This window comes from Tachyglossus aculeatus, chromosome 21, assembly GCF_015852505.1.
Source record: "Tachyglossus aculeatus isolate mTacAcu1 chromosome 21, mTacAcu1.pri, whole genome shotgun sequence".
In the NCBI taxonomy this organism is placed as follows: domain Eukaryota; kingdom Metazoa; phylum Chordata; class Mammalia; order Monotremata; family Tachyglossidae; genus Tachyglossus; species Tachyglossus aculeatus.
This window is the reverse complement of record NC_052086.1, coordinates 34,851,236-34,866,085: the sequence shown is the minus strand read 5'-3', so window position 1 is coordinate 34,866,085 and position 14,850 is coordinate 34,851,236. Positions and strand designations below refer to the sequence as shown.

The window sequence follows — 14,850 nt, the reverse complement described above, 5'->3', positions numbered from 1 at the left end:
CCAACTCTCTCACCCCACTCTGAGAAATACCGAAAGAAACTGGTCAGTCAGTTGTATTTATTGAGCACTTATGTGTCCAGAACACAATACAAAGCTCTTGGGACCGTACAATGTAACAATATACAACGGGCCTTTGGCCGGGAGACCTGCTGAGGTGGGGTTGTTTTGGCGAGTCGGTGGCCGGGATGAGAAGCGGGGATTTCCGCGGCAGTGATGTCGTCCACTTGCAGGCAGCAAGGAACTCATCCAGATCCCAGATATCTTTGAATGTGTCTGTCCCCACCCTCGGCATCATCCCAGACCGATTGTTCAGAGCCGTATTATGCTTTTGAAGAGATCAGGCCCTCCTATCAGGCTAGCCCTTTGTCTCCCCACAGATACTTCAGAATGCTAACAGTAGCTGGGAGGGGGACTGAAGGGAGAGGTGGGAGATGGGGAGAACCAGGGAGGGCCCCAGGAGACCCAGGCAAAGCCACCCTTCTCTCCCGTGTAGTCTGTGCCCTTGGATCTGTGCCCTCTGGGTATTTGATATTCACCCCACCCTCAACCCCACAGCACTTATGTACAAATGTTTAAATTGCATTGTTATAGATAATAACGTATATATTATTTATTTAATTCTATATTCTAAATTATTTATGTGTATTAATATCTGTCTCCCCCCTGTAGACTGTAAGCTCTTTGTGGGCAGGAAACGTGTTTGCCAACTCTGTCGTACTGTACCTTCTCAAGCACTTAGTACTGAGTGCTCTGCACACAGTAAGCACTCAGTAAATACCACTGATGATGATGATGACTGCTGATGATGATGATGGTGAGGCCGCCCTGCCTTTGCGGGTTTGGAACAGCCAACTCTTGCTCACGGGTCCCCCTAGTGGCTCTCTGAGGGAGGCTTCATAATAATAATAATAATGATAATGGTATCTGTTAAATGCTCACTATGTGCCAAGCACTGTTCTAAGCACTGGGATGGATACAAGGTTATCAACTTGTTCCACTTGGGTCTCACAGTCTTGATCCCCATTTTCCAGATGAGGGAACTGAGGCCCAGAGAAGTTAAGTGACTTGCCCAATGTCACCCAGCTGACAAGTGGTGGATCCGGGATTAGAACCCACGACCTCTGGCTCCCAAGCCTGGGCTCTTTCCACTGAGCCACGCTGTTCATCCTCATCTGTGCCTAGGCAGCCACCCCCATTGCTGAGGCGGGTTCTTTCCCCTGCACCAATAGATCAATTGTATTTATTGAGCACTTACTGTGTGCAGAGCACCGCACTAAGCGTTTGGGAGAGTTCAGCGGAATAGAGTTGGTAGACACGCTCCCTACCCCAAGTTGGGAGGCTGAGGATTAGTGCCCTGTGGGGTGCAGCTCCCTCTAGGGGAATATTAATTGCCCTCTTCCCTGGAGGCTGGCCTCCCCTCTCTGATCCTCTGGCTTCCAGAATGCCCCCCCGAGCTGGGCGGCACTGTCAGCTTAGGAGACAGAAGTCCTGAGGAAAGAACCCATCACCCACCCCCCTTCTTCCTCAACACCTCCCCCCCACCGCCGGCCTCCCATTTTCAAAGAAATAACAAAAAAAGAAAGAAAAATCCGAAGCCCATCACACCCCACCACCATGAAGAGTTTCTAAACAGACGGCGGCTATGGCTTTTAGAGATAAAAACTGTGAGGGAGGGAAGAGGGTGAAAAATCCACCTCCTGTTGTAGCAGCTGTAGCCTCAGATCGGGTGGAAAATGAAGGCAGATGATTCAATTTGGCCTGTGCCCCGAGTACGTTTCCAAATGCTTCTGTGTGTGCGCAAGATAATGAACAAATATATTGAGATGGCACCGGATCAGTCCGAGTTTGCTGCCGAGCCCGCCGCAGCGCTCCCCGGAGGAGCAGACCGGCTTGGCTGGGTTAATGGGGGTGAGGGGCGGCCGGGCCCCACACCTTTCAGAACAGTTTAAGAAAAGAATTTGTCTCCTTTGGCCCCAGGCTCCCCGTGGCACTCAGACAGAGCTTTTGATAAATCGAAGTGTATTTATTAGTAATGAGCGGGGGCCAGTGTGCTTCTGGATGCGAGGCTAGGTGGGGTGAGAAAAACCGGGCCTCCCTGTGACATCCAGGAAGCTTAAGTAAATGGAGTGTCTGATCTAGTCCAAGCAGGATGGCGGGGACCAACGGGATGACAAACGACCCCTTTCTGTAGGACGGGGACTCCTCGCTGCCCCGGAACGTCTTTTCCTTCCCTTTGTCAGAGAAAGGCAGCCAAAAGAAAGTAGTGGTGGGCCGGTGGCACCTACCGGGGATGGAACTGAGAGCTCCAGCCACAGTCAGTCATGATGAAAAGACACGAGATGAGACCACTCCGCTGATGCTGGTCCATGACTCCTGACCATCACTGTCCTCGACCGTGTCCCATGACCCCTTTTGCTCTTTCCTTTCCACGAAGATGCCTGCCAACAACACTCTCTGAGATGTGCAAGCCCCTGGTGTTCAATGGGAATGGACTGCTTTCTCCCAAGCTCTGGAAAGCTCTTGTAGAGAGTGAGTTGATACCTGTCACCAGGGCACCATGGGACTCATCAGGGTTGGGATCTGCCCTGGCAGGAAGATTAGAACCTGGGGCTGACAGGAAGGGCCGGGTGTCACATGTTGAGTCACGTCAAGTCCTCAGTGCCTCCCCAGCGCCACTTGGGTTGTCTTTCTTCTTGCCTCGGAATGACAGCCTACACATGCTGCCCGTCTCAGGGCAGGGAGAGATGCCAGCTCTGTGTGTATGTATATGTGTGTTGGGGGGATGACGTTTACATTTATGGGCCTTGACTATTTTTCCCTGTCTGGGGGTCGTTGGGGGGAGCGAGGGAGGGGCCTTTGAAGTTTTGGTTGCATTCTCAATAAAATCACTGATCTGCGTTAGTTTTTCGATTTGTACCCTGTCAAGGGAAGAAGCATGGCCCAGTTGAAAGAACACTGGTCTGAGGGTTAGAAGATCTGAGTTCTCATTCTGACTCTTCCACTATCTGGTAGGGGGACCTTGGGTAAGTCACTTAATTTCTCTGTTCCCCGCTTTCTTCACCAATAAAATGGGGTTATATACCCATTGTTGTTGTTCTTTTCAAGTGGTGCATATTATGTGCCAGGCACTGAACTAAACTCTGGGATAAATACAAGATAATCAGGTTGGACACAGTTCCTGCCCCACTTGGGTCACATTCCAGGTTAGAGGGAGGAGTACTTAATCCCCATTTTATAGATGAGGCCACTGTGGCCCAGAGATGTAAAGTGACTTGCCCGAGGTCACACAGCAAACAAGTGCTTAGAACAGTACTCGGCATATTGTAAGTGCTCGATAAATCATCATCAATCGTATTTATTGAGCGCTTACTGTGTGCAGAGCACTGTACTAAGCGCTTGGGAAGTACAAATTGGCAACACATAGAGACAGTCCCTACCCAACAGTGGGCTCACAGTCTAAAAGGGGGAGACAGAGAACAAAACCAAACGTACTAACAAACTAAAATAAATAGGATAGATATGTACAAGTAAAATAAATAAATAAATAGAGTAATAAATCTGTACAAACATATATACATATATGCAGGTGCTGTGGGGAAGGGAAGGAGGTAAGAAGGGGGGATCAGCTTGTAACCTCCCCAGCGCTTAGAACAGTGCTTTGCACATAGTAAGCGCTTAATAAATTATATTATTATTATCAGTATTATTATTATTATTATTATTATGAAGACGGCGATGAGGGCAGGGGCCTCCTCAATGCCCCTGATGATGAACTGGCAGAGGTGCTCTCAGACTCTAAGGCCTGTGCTCTTTCCACTAGACCACATTGCTTCCCTCCTATTCCTATTCTCCCTCCTCCTTGGACTGTGAGTCCCAGGTGAAACAGAGACTGTGTCTACCATGATTATGTTGTATCTACTCCATCGCTTACTGCAGCCCTGGGCACAGTAAGCACTTAACAAAACCACAGTCAACAGCTCTCATGTCCATAGCTGTAATTTATTTCTTTATGTTAATATCTCTCTCCCCCTTTAGACTGTAAGCTTGTCGTGGGCAGGGAATGTGCTATACTGTTATACTGTACTCTCCCGAGTGCTTAGGAAAGGGTGCGGGTACTCTACTAAGTGTGTAGTTCAGTGCTCTGCTTACAGTAAACACTTAATAAATATGATTGCTTGATAATAATAGTAGTAGTAATTTCATGCCATTCCTCCAGTTTCTGCGTTAAGGGGAGGCCCACTCTTCTTCCCAGGATATTGGGTCATGGTCTGTCTTAGTGGAGTTGCCAACCAGAATAGTGGTATTGGAACTCTGCAGAGCTGGTCCCAGGAGACCTTTGGGTCTCCCACCCATGTCAGGACGGGCAGATTTCATTCATTCATTCAATCGTATTTATTGAGCGCTTACTGTGTGCAGAGCACTGTACTAAGTGCTTGGGAAGTACAAGTTGGCAACATATAGAGATGGTCCCTACCCAACAGTGGGCTCACAGTCTTGAAGGGGGAGACAGAGAACAAAACAAAACATATTAACAAAATAAAATAAATAGAATAAACATGTACAAATAAAATAGAGTAATAAATACGTACAAACATATATACATATATACAGGTGCTATGGGGAGGGGAAGGAGGTAAGGCGGGGGGGAGGGGGAGGAGGAGGAGAGGAAGGAGGGGGCTCAGTCTGGGAAGGCCTCCTGAAGGAGGTGAGCTCTCAGTAGGTCCAGATGGCCGGATGGGCGAAGGGGGTAGCTGGGCATCAGGAGTTCTAATCCCACCTCTTCCATCAGAGGTGAAGAACCCAAACCACTCTCTGGGACACGAATGTGCCGACTGGGTAGCTTTCCCAGGCCTCGGGCTCCAGCCAGGAGGTTTTCCGTTCCTAAGGAAACCTGATGGGAGGTAGGGGATTGATTCGAAGCCAGTCGGTCAGTCCGGGAGTAGCATCAGGCCCGGTGCTTCTAGCCCACTCGCTAATCCCCAGACCTGCTGGGTGCCCATGAAGCCAGTGTCTCCATTTAGCACAACAACCTGTCCTCCCGGCACAGCCCGGCGCGTGGCTCATTAGGGTAATTACTAATGAATTAAGGCAACTTGGCTCAGCACTCGGGCTGCGGGTGTGTGGGGCTCCCCTGCTGTCAGGCAGCAGGTGCAAATGAACACGATCTGTCAGGGAGGCTGATGACCCTCTTAATTCACAGCAGCAAACGGGGGACAGAGGTACTGCAGCAAGTTTAATAATTGATATTTACTCGGAAAGGTTAATGGTAGTGGTGATGCTTCTAATTTGCTTGCCCGTGCAAGACCTTGTCAGGTCAGATTCTCTCAATTTGGTACCATGAGTGAAGGTACAGTTAGTTTCCCTCTAATAAAGTTAGAGGAGAAAAATAGGTGGGGAGAAGGGAAGAGCAGCTAAGAAAGCAATTTGGGACCCACAATCAAGCAATCGGTCCATCAGTGGTATTTATTGAGTGCACACTGTGTACAGAGCACTGCATTAAGCCCTTGGGAGAGCACAATACAACAGAGTCGGCAGACATGTTCCCTGCCCACAAGGAACTTACAGCCTAGAGGATGATACAGATGTTAATATTAATTCATTCACTCATTCAGTTGTATTTATTGAGTGCTTACTGTATGTAGAACACTGTACTAAGCACTTGGGAAGTACAAGTTGGCAACATATAGAGATGGTCCCTACCCAACAATGGACTCACAGTCTAGAAGGGGGAGACAGACAACAAAACAAAACATATTAACAAAGTAAAATAAATAGAATAGTATTTATGTACAAGTAAAATAAATAGAGTAATAAATCTGTACAAACATATATACAGGTGCTGTGGGGAGGGGAAGGAGGTAGGGCAGAGGGGATGGAGTGGGGTAGAGGAAGGAGGAGGCTCGGTCTGGGAAGGCCTCCTGGAGGAGGTGAGCTCTCAGTAGGGCTTTGAAGGGAGGAAGAGAGCTAGCTTGGCGGATGTGTGGAGGGAGGGCATTCCAGGCCAGGGGAAGGACTTGGGCCTGGGTCGATGGTGGGACAGGCGAGAAAGAGGCACAGTGAGGAGGTTAGCGGCAGAGGAGCAGATGGTGCGGGCTGGGCTGTAGAAGGAAAGAAAGGAGGTGAGGTAGGAGGGGGTGAGGTGATGGAGAGCCTTGAAGCCGAGAGTGAGGAGTTTTTGCCTGATGCGTAGGTTGACTGGTAACCCCTGGAGATTTTTGTGGAGGGGAGTAACATGCCCAGAGCGTTTCTGCATAAAGATGATCCGGGCAGCAGTGTGAAGTAGACTATAGACTGAAGTGGGGAGAGACAGGATGATGGGAGATCAGAGAGGAAGCTGATGCAGTAATCCAGTCGGGATAGGATGAGAGATTGAACCAACAGGGTAGAGGTTTGGATGGAGAGGAAAGGGCAGATCTTGGCGATGTTGCGGAGGTGAGACTGGCAGGTTTTGGTGACGGATTGGATGTGAGGGGTGAACGAGAGAGCAGAGTCAAGGATGACACCAAGGTTGCAGGCTTGTGAGACGGGAAGGATGGTAGTGCCGTCTACAGTGATGGGAAAGTCAGGGAGAGGGCAGGGTTTGGGAGGGAAGATAAGGAGTTCAGTCTTGGACATATTGAGTTTTAGATGGCAGGCAGACATCCAGATGGAGATGTCTTGAAGGCAGGAGGAGACATGAGCCTGAAGGGAGGGAGAGAGAGCAGGGGCAGAGATGTAGATTTGGGTGTCATCAGCATAGAGATGATAGCTGAAGCTGTGGGATTGAATGAGTTCACCAAGGGAGTGAGTGGTAATATGTATAATGAGTATTAATATGAATAAATTTTACTGGGGCTGAGGGAGGGGTGACTATCAAGTGCCCAAAGGGTACACATCTAAGCAGCATGGCTCAGTGGAAAGAGCACAGGCTTTGGAGTCAGAGGTCATGGGTTCAAATCCCGGCTCCACCAATTGTCAGCTCTGTGACTTTGGGCAAGTCACTTAACTTCTCTGTGCCTCAGTTACCTCATCTGTAAAATGGGGATTAAGGTTGACCCCGTGGGACACCCTGATCCCCTTGTAACCTCCCCAGCACTTAGAACAGTGCTTTGCACATAGCAAGTGCTTAATAAATGCCATCATTATTATCTAAGTGCCTAGATGATGCAGAAGGGAGAGGGAGTAAGGGAAAGGAGGACTTGTTCGAGAAAGATCTCTTGAAAACCACAACCTCTTTGAATGCAAGTTTTTATCCAGTTCACAATCCAGTGCTTGGATTTGCTCTCTTGACCTGACTTCTGACCATTATAGTAATTTAGATAGCGAAGGACTGGGGAACCGTGGAAATAGACTTGGTGTGGTGGTTGTCATTTGTATTTTTCTGTGGGTCTGGGCAAGGTCTGGACAGGTAACAGCGAGGAATCAAAGGCCACTTCCGCCAGTCTGGTCGGGATGGCCCACACCCTCCGTGGGAATCCTGCCCACTCAGGCTGGGGTCCGACTCCGGAAGTGTGTTTCTACATGAACTGAAAGGCACCAAGTTTTCCCAGGGGTCCGGGGAAGAGAGAGGTGCTGTAGAAGGGTTTCCTGGGGAGTACTGCCTCGAAGGGTTAAACAGAACTGAGGGCATGGCTCCCCAAGGGAAAGGAATGGAGAGTTGGGTGAGTCAGGTGTAGAATCAGCTAAGGAGCATAGAGAAAGCACAGAGCAAGGTGTTGGCCTCTGCTCTGGTCCTGTGTTGTCACCTCAGACAAGGTCACTTATCCCCTTTGGGCCTCGATTCCCTCGTCTGTACAGTCGAGATACTGAGCAGAAATAAGGTCATTTGTGACCCAATTTTTTGTTGAGAAAATAACGTGTAGGTTTATAAGTCAAAGATATGCCATTATTACTAACATTTGTTAGCCCTTCATGCTAATCACTGGAGTAAATACAAAAAGATCCATTCTGACACAGTCCCTATCCCACAGTAGGTTCACAGTCTAAAGCCACAAGGACAGACACCTAGAACAGTAAGTAGAGAATGTAAATCACAACAAAATCAAGTTGAAACCCAACACTCTCAGACTATCACTAGTAAAATGGGCAGGTTAAACAGTAGTCATCATTCAATCAGTGGTATTTATGGAGCGCTTACTCTATGCAGAGCACTGTACTAAGCTCTTGGGAGAGTACATGCAATTGAGTTGGTAGACACGATCCCTGCCCTCAAGGAGCTTACAGTCTACTACGTGAGACAATATTAAGATAAATTACAGTTAGGGGAAGCAGCATAGTATTAATATTAAGTTCTCAATAAATACGATCGATTGATGGATTAATGGTGGCAATTTGAAGCCAAGGACTGATTTTTGACCTGGAATAGGAGATACAAGATGTCTCCCCAAGCAACGCCCTACTAAAAATATATATATCAGTGCTTTGGGGGTGTAGTGAATATCAAAGTGATTGCAGGATAAAGATCCAAGTACATGAGTGATGTAGAAGGGAGGCAAAAATGGTAGGAAAATGAGAGATTAGTCAGGGAAGACTTTTAGGAGGAGATATAATTTTAGTAGGGTATTGCTCAGGAAGCTATCTCGTACTGTAGGCCAAAGATCAGTCCTTGGTTTCAAATTGCCACCATTTTAATCCATCAATCAATCGTATTTATTGAGCACTTACTCTGTGCAGAGTTGGGAGAGTACAATGCAAAGCTTAGTATGGTGCTCTGCACACAGTAAGCGCTCAATAAATATGATTGAATGAATGAATGAACAGAACAGGTAGACACATTTACTATCTGCTCTAGACCCTTAACCTCCTTGAGGGCAGGAAATGTGTCCACCCAGTCTGCTGTATTGCACTTTCCCAAGTGCATAGTACAGTGCTCTGCAAACAGTAAACACTCCAAAAATGCCATAGATTGTTTTTTCCTACAGTCTGCAAGTTGCATAGCCTGTACTACCTTTGATATCCATGCTGAAAAGAGTGAAATGGCCAAGGGCCCTTTGAATCTGGAGCCCTGTAGCACAGAGGCTCTGGGCTGCGAGGTCTCCTCCATTTTCAAATAGTCAATAGTATTCATTTAGCTCTTACTGTATGCAGAGCATTATACTAAGCGCTTGGGAGTATACAGTAATAATAATAGAAATGATGATGGTATTTATTAAATACCTATTAAGTGCCCTGCAGCATGACCTAAGTGGATAGAGCATGGGCCTGATAATTCAGAAGGACTTGGGTTCTAATTCTGGCTCCACCACTTGTCTGCTGTGTGACCTTAGGCAAATGACTTGGACAAGTCATTTAACTCTTCTGTGCCTCAGTTATCTCATTGGTAAAATGGGGATTAAGGCTATGAGCACCATGAGGGACAGGGACCCTGTCCAACTCATTTATCTTGTATCTACCACAGTTCTTAGTGGATTGAAACTGTGAGCCTCAACCAGGTACTGCGTCCAACCCGATTTGCTTGTATCCACCCCAGCACATAGTACAGTGCCAGGCACGTAGTAAGCGCTTAACAAATACCTGTATACATATATATATATACCTGTATATATATATACTCACAGGTCTTAACTTCCTCCTTTTGGTCTGGCCATAAGTCAGCCAGGTAACAGTTGGGTAACTTATGTTGCTCATAGCTGAAGCCCATGTCAGCAAGTCACTGTGAGGGGTGAAGAGGGGCGGACAGAAGGCATCAATCAGAAATGGCCTCCCACACAAGTTCTTGCCCTTGTATTAATGATGGCATTTATTAAGCACTTACTACGTGCAAAGCACTGTTCTAAGCGCTGGGGAGGTTACAAGGTGATCAGGTTGTCCCACGGGGGGCTCACAGTTTTAATCCCCATTTTACAGATGAGGTAACTGAGGGCCAGAGAAGTTAAGTGTCTTACCCAAAGTCACACAGCTGACAAGTGGTGGAGCCGGGATTTGAACTCCTGAACTCTGACTCCAAAGCCCGTGCTCTTTCCACTGAGCCACGCTGCTTGCCCTGGAAGCTGCTTGGATTGCAGTACTTTTGCTGGAAAGCAGTTTTTAGGGACCCTGTCTGACCAAGCTATACAGAGTGATGGCTTTTTAAAACAGTCTCCATAGCAAGAAGTCAGCGACCTAGACATATTTTTAGCACTCTTGATTGATTTTTTGTTCATAAGAGTCAGTCTCAAGGTCAGCATCTGTTCTCTGATGACTCTGACCTGGGCAGGGAGTGGTTCTGGGCCCTGGTTTGAAGCTGGATGGAAGAACTGTGGAATAATAATAATAATAATAATAATAATAATAATAATAATAATAATAATGGTATTTGTTAAGCACTTACTACATGCCAAGCACTGTTCTAAGCGCTGGGGGAGATACAAGTTATTAGGCTGCCCCAGGTGGGGCTCACAGTCTTAACCCCCATATTCCAGATGAGGTAACTGAGGCACAGAGACGTGAAGTGACTTGCCTAAAGTCACACAGCGGACAAGTGGCAGAGCCGGGATTAGACCCATGACCTCTGACTCCCAAACCATTGCTCTTTCCAGAAAGCCATGCTGCTTAACCAGGGAGTACAGGCAAGGCAGAGGTGGATGGAGGACGTGGACTGGTGACTTTCTGTGAAATGATTTAAATTCTTCTTTATTTTGAAACATGAAGAAAACAGGAGAATGTCAGCAGTTACAGATCAAGGGCATCTAGGAGAAGGGAGTGGACTCTACACTCTCCTCCCCTCACACAAACACGTCTACACTTTCCCCCACACCTCTACTCACCTGCTGGTGTGAACCTCTCTCTGTTTGTCAGGGAGGGTAGAGGGTGTCTGAAGGTTTGCCCTGTCTCCACCCTGCTTTGATTCCAATGCTTCTTGTTGCAGGGCAGGGTACTAAGTCCCTGAGAGGTGTTCACCCAGCTCACCAAGGGCAGAGCCAAGATTTGAGGTGTTGTCCCCTCTCGGCCCATCCAGCCATTTTGTCCTAAATCCCTGGTTACATGCCCTCCATGGGTATCCCACCACCTCCCTGCCTGACAGACTTTGTGAGGTGGATTGAGATCTCTATACCAGATTCTCTTAGCCCCCAAGGATGGGTCAGCACTAAACCAGTGATTCCTTTCAGGGTCTTAGAAGCAGCGTGGCATAGTGGAAAGAACACGGGCTTGGGAGTCAGAGGTCATGGGTTCTAATCCTGGCTCCACCACATATCAGCTGTGTGACTCCCCTCCCCACAGCACCTGTATATATGTATATATGTTTGTAGTATTTATTACTCTATTTATTTATTTTATTTGTACATATTTATTCTAATTATTTTATTTTGTTAATATGTTTTGTTTTGTTCTCTGTCTCCCCCTTCTAGACTGTGAGCCCACTGTTGGGTAGGGACCATCTCTATATGTTGCCAATTTGTACTTCCCAAGCGCTTAGTACAGTGCTGTGCACACAGTAAGCACTCAATAAATGCGATTGAATGAATGAATGAACTTAACTTCTCTGTGCCTCAGTTACCTCATCTGTAAAATGGGGAGTAAGTGTGTGAGCCCCACGTGGGACAACCTGATTACCTTGTATCTACCCCCAGTGCCTAGAACAGTGCTTGGCACATATTAAGCACCTAACAAATACCACCATCATCATCATCGTTGGATTCTAATGCCTCGAGTACCAAGGGAGTTCTTCTTTAGCATTTATGTCCCACCCACATCATTCAATAAAGGCTAGTAAACCAATCTGAATTGTTCTAAGTTCCAAAATTCTACCTGAGCTAATGACATTGCTATTTTCCTGGCCGGAACTTCATCTTTGGGAATCCCCAATGTGTCTACTACTTGAGGGCAGTTCAGGATGAAGTGTAGGGGACAGTTACTAGAGTGGATGGGACATTCAATGGGCTGAAAGAGGTGTGCCCCTCCTGAAGTGCTCATCTTTAGCTGACTCGGACGATTGTCAGGAGATATCGGGGACGTTGAGGATGTGGTGGATAGGGGGCCTGTGGAGATTCTAATCCCAGCTTTCCCACAATGTGACCACATGCAAGTCAGTTCACTTCTCTGTGCCTCAGTTGCTTTATCCTTAAAAATGGGTATAAGGTATCTATTCTCCTTTCCCTTCATAAAGTAAGCGCTATATGGAACAGGGACTGTGTCTGATCTGCGTATGTTGGATCTACCCCAGCTCTTTGTACAATGCTTGGCACCTAGTCACTGAGGGCAGGGAACGTGTCTACCGACTCTGTTAAATTGTTACATTGTACTCTCTCAAGCTCTTGGTACAGTGCCCCGCACGCAGTAAGCACTCAATAAATACGAGTGATTGATTCCTAAATCCCCCAGTGATTGTTATTACTACCACACTGGCCCAGGATGAATGTGTAACCATTGAATGTGTGATGCCCCGAAATCCGCTGATGGAACACGGAACACTGCCCTGGAAATGCCACCTTCTTCTTTTCTTCTCCCCCTGCAGATGAAAGTCCCCGGGAGCAAGAGTGGCAGCAGGAACAGCGAGGAGGACAGCGTCCAGGAGGCCACCAGCTCCCAGCGCAGCACCTCCAGGGACCGGCTCAGCGATGTAAGTGCCACTCCGCTTCTACCCTCTTTGGCCCGCCCGCCGCCTCATAAATCTCACCGAACCGACGCTGGCATTCAGAGGTCACAGTGGAATAACTTTTTTTTTAATGTCATGATTGAGTGTTATGGGGTAAGTGGCTAAGCTGCCTCACAAACACCATAATCATGGTGCAAACAAGATGATAAGCAAAAGATCAGAGACGGGAAAACAAAATGGGATTGTGACTCCTGAGGGGAAAGATGGCTCGAGAAGGAGGAGGAGAGGGGATCGTGGGATTTATTGATGTGGGTATTTGCTGTTCAGAAAAGTTGCATTAAATCCGGCAGCTGAAGCGATCGTTTTTAGCGGTGGTGATGGAGAGGAGGGAGCTGGGGACAGGGGTGGGGCTCCCCCTCTCGTTTGGCTTTTCCCTCTTGGAGCGGATGATGGAGAAGCCTTTGGAACCAGGAAGTGCAGGGCTCGGCTGAGTGAAATGTTATGGTAAAACAAAAGCAAATGATGCCATAGTGTGTGCACACACAAATGGGCTTTTGAGTCACCCGGAAATCAATGGCAGTGCTGGGATAATTTTATGTGAAGGCTTTTGTGTTAGCAATTAGCATTTTGCCTTCATTAAAACATGATTTTTTACTAATTAGGACCTTTCCCATTAGGAGGGATTTAAATGAAGAACAATAATCAAACGTTGGCACGGGCATGTCTGAAATATTAAATTTAACATTTCAATGGCAAGCCACAGAAATCCCAGAGCGAGCGGTTTTCATGTTGAGTTCTATTAATGTAAAATATGCTTCATAACTAAAACCTGTCACAGGAAACGGCTCAGAGCAGCCAAATTCAATTGGACAGTTAATTTAGCTTTAAAATTGAAAACACTACCACCGCTTCAGGATGCAAAGGGGAAGGGAAGGGAGGGGAAAGCAAAAGCCTTTGATAAGCATAATGTATTTGCTATTAAGGCTTTCAGAGCCCATGCTACAGAGGGAGAGAGAAAAAAAAGAGGGGGGAAATGGCTCCCACAAATGTGTTTAAAAGCTGAAAGTATTTATTAAAAATGTCAGCAGAAAAGTGCTTTTGGCAGATTAAAGCGGGATTCAGCTTGACAGCTCTGACAGGGAAATGTGACGGGGAAAATTCTCTCTACATGTTTTGAGTGTGAATGGGGCGCTGTAAACAGCCTGCACGGTGGGAGAAAAACGTGTCACTGTGATCTACTTCCAGGGCGAGGATGAGGAAAGCACCAGAGAGGAAACGAGGAGAGGAGGAGAAAAGATAGATGGGGGTTGGAGGGGAGGGGAAAGGATGCCTGTCGGGAAAACTGTCAGGGGTACTGTTTGAGGGCATCTAGTTTGGGGTTTCCAGAAAGTGTTGAGACCATCCTGGTCTGGGTTCTGCATTGCTCTTCCCTGCCCCCTCCACCTCCCCATCGCGCCCGCCACCCAGGCCACCCTCCACCCCTTTCCCTTGGCAGCCTCTGACAGGTATGTGACCTGAAGCAACTTGTAACACTGATGCTATTCAGCCAGACAGGAAAAGAGGCAAAGGAAGAGAAATAAAAAGCAGCCAACCCAACAGCCCACAGATAGATCCCAGCCGAGCCTTGGGTTCCGATGGGTTACTGGGAGGAGACAACGCCTGTGCCTGGCTCCCAAGGCACCCTCCTGCCCAGAGGACAATGCTGCCCTTTTCTTTTTCTCAAAGAAACTGACCCCTCCTACTTTTAACCCTTTTGGTGGCCTTGACCCCAGGGTACGTCCTGAACCGGCCCCCTGTCCCCTCCCCTCTGGCCCCTCTGAACCACCCCCCTTACCTCCTCCACCAGACCATAACCAATGGGTGGAATTTCCTGAGAGTAAGGCACCTTCATCCCTCCCCTTAACATCCCCAAAATGTGAATTATGGAGGGGGAGAGACCAATGAAGAACAACCGAGCAGAGCTCCCTGCTTAAAGCAGGAGGAAAATGTAGGGGAGGCCAGTCTCTTTACCCACAGTTGATCAGGAATGACCTGACAACACTGTCACCCCTCTCATCATCCCCTTCTTCCACCCAATTCCATGGGCTCTTGAAGTCCTTCAGTCCCTGAAGAGAGGGGGAGCACTCTTCCTTCTCTCTTATTGGGGCGCTGCCAAAGATGATAAAATTATTAATGATAATAATGATACTACTGGTGAGATTTGTTAAGCATTTACTCTGTGCCAAGCACTGTACTAAACACTGGGGTAGATACAAGATAAACAGGTCAGACACAATCCTTGTGCTAGTGTGAGACTTCCTGTCTATGGGGAAAGAGGAGAGGAGTTCAACCTGCCCCCCTCTGCTGAATCTGGGAGC

At 47.5% G+C, this 14,850-nt stretch overlaps 1 protein-coding gene across 1 annotated transcript in view; it reads left to right on the top strand.

Moving 5' to 3' along the window:
* FBRSL1 (fibrosin like 1) overlaps positions 1 to 14,850 on the top strand; it is an 809,814-nt gene that overhangs the window by 401,120 nt on the left and 393,844 nt on the right. Inside the window, 1 exon segment of the mRNA XM_038762874.1 lies at positions 12,413 to 12,517. Coding sequence (XP_038618802.1) covers positions 12,413 to 12,517 — 105 coding nt within the window.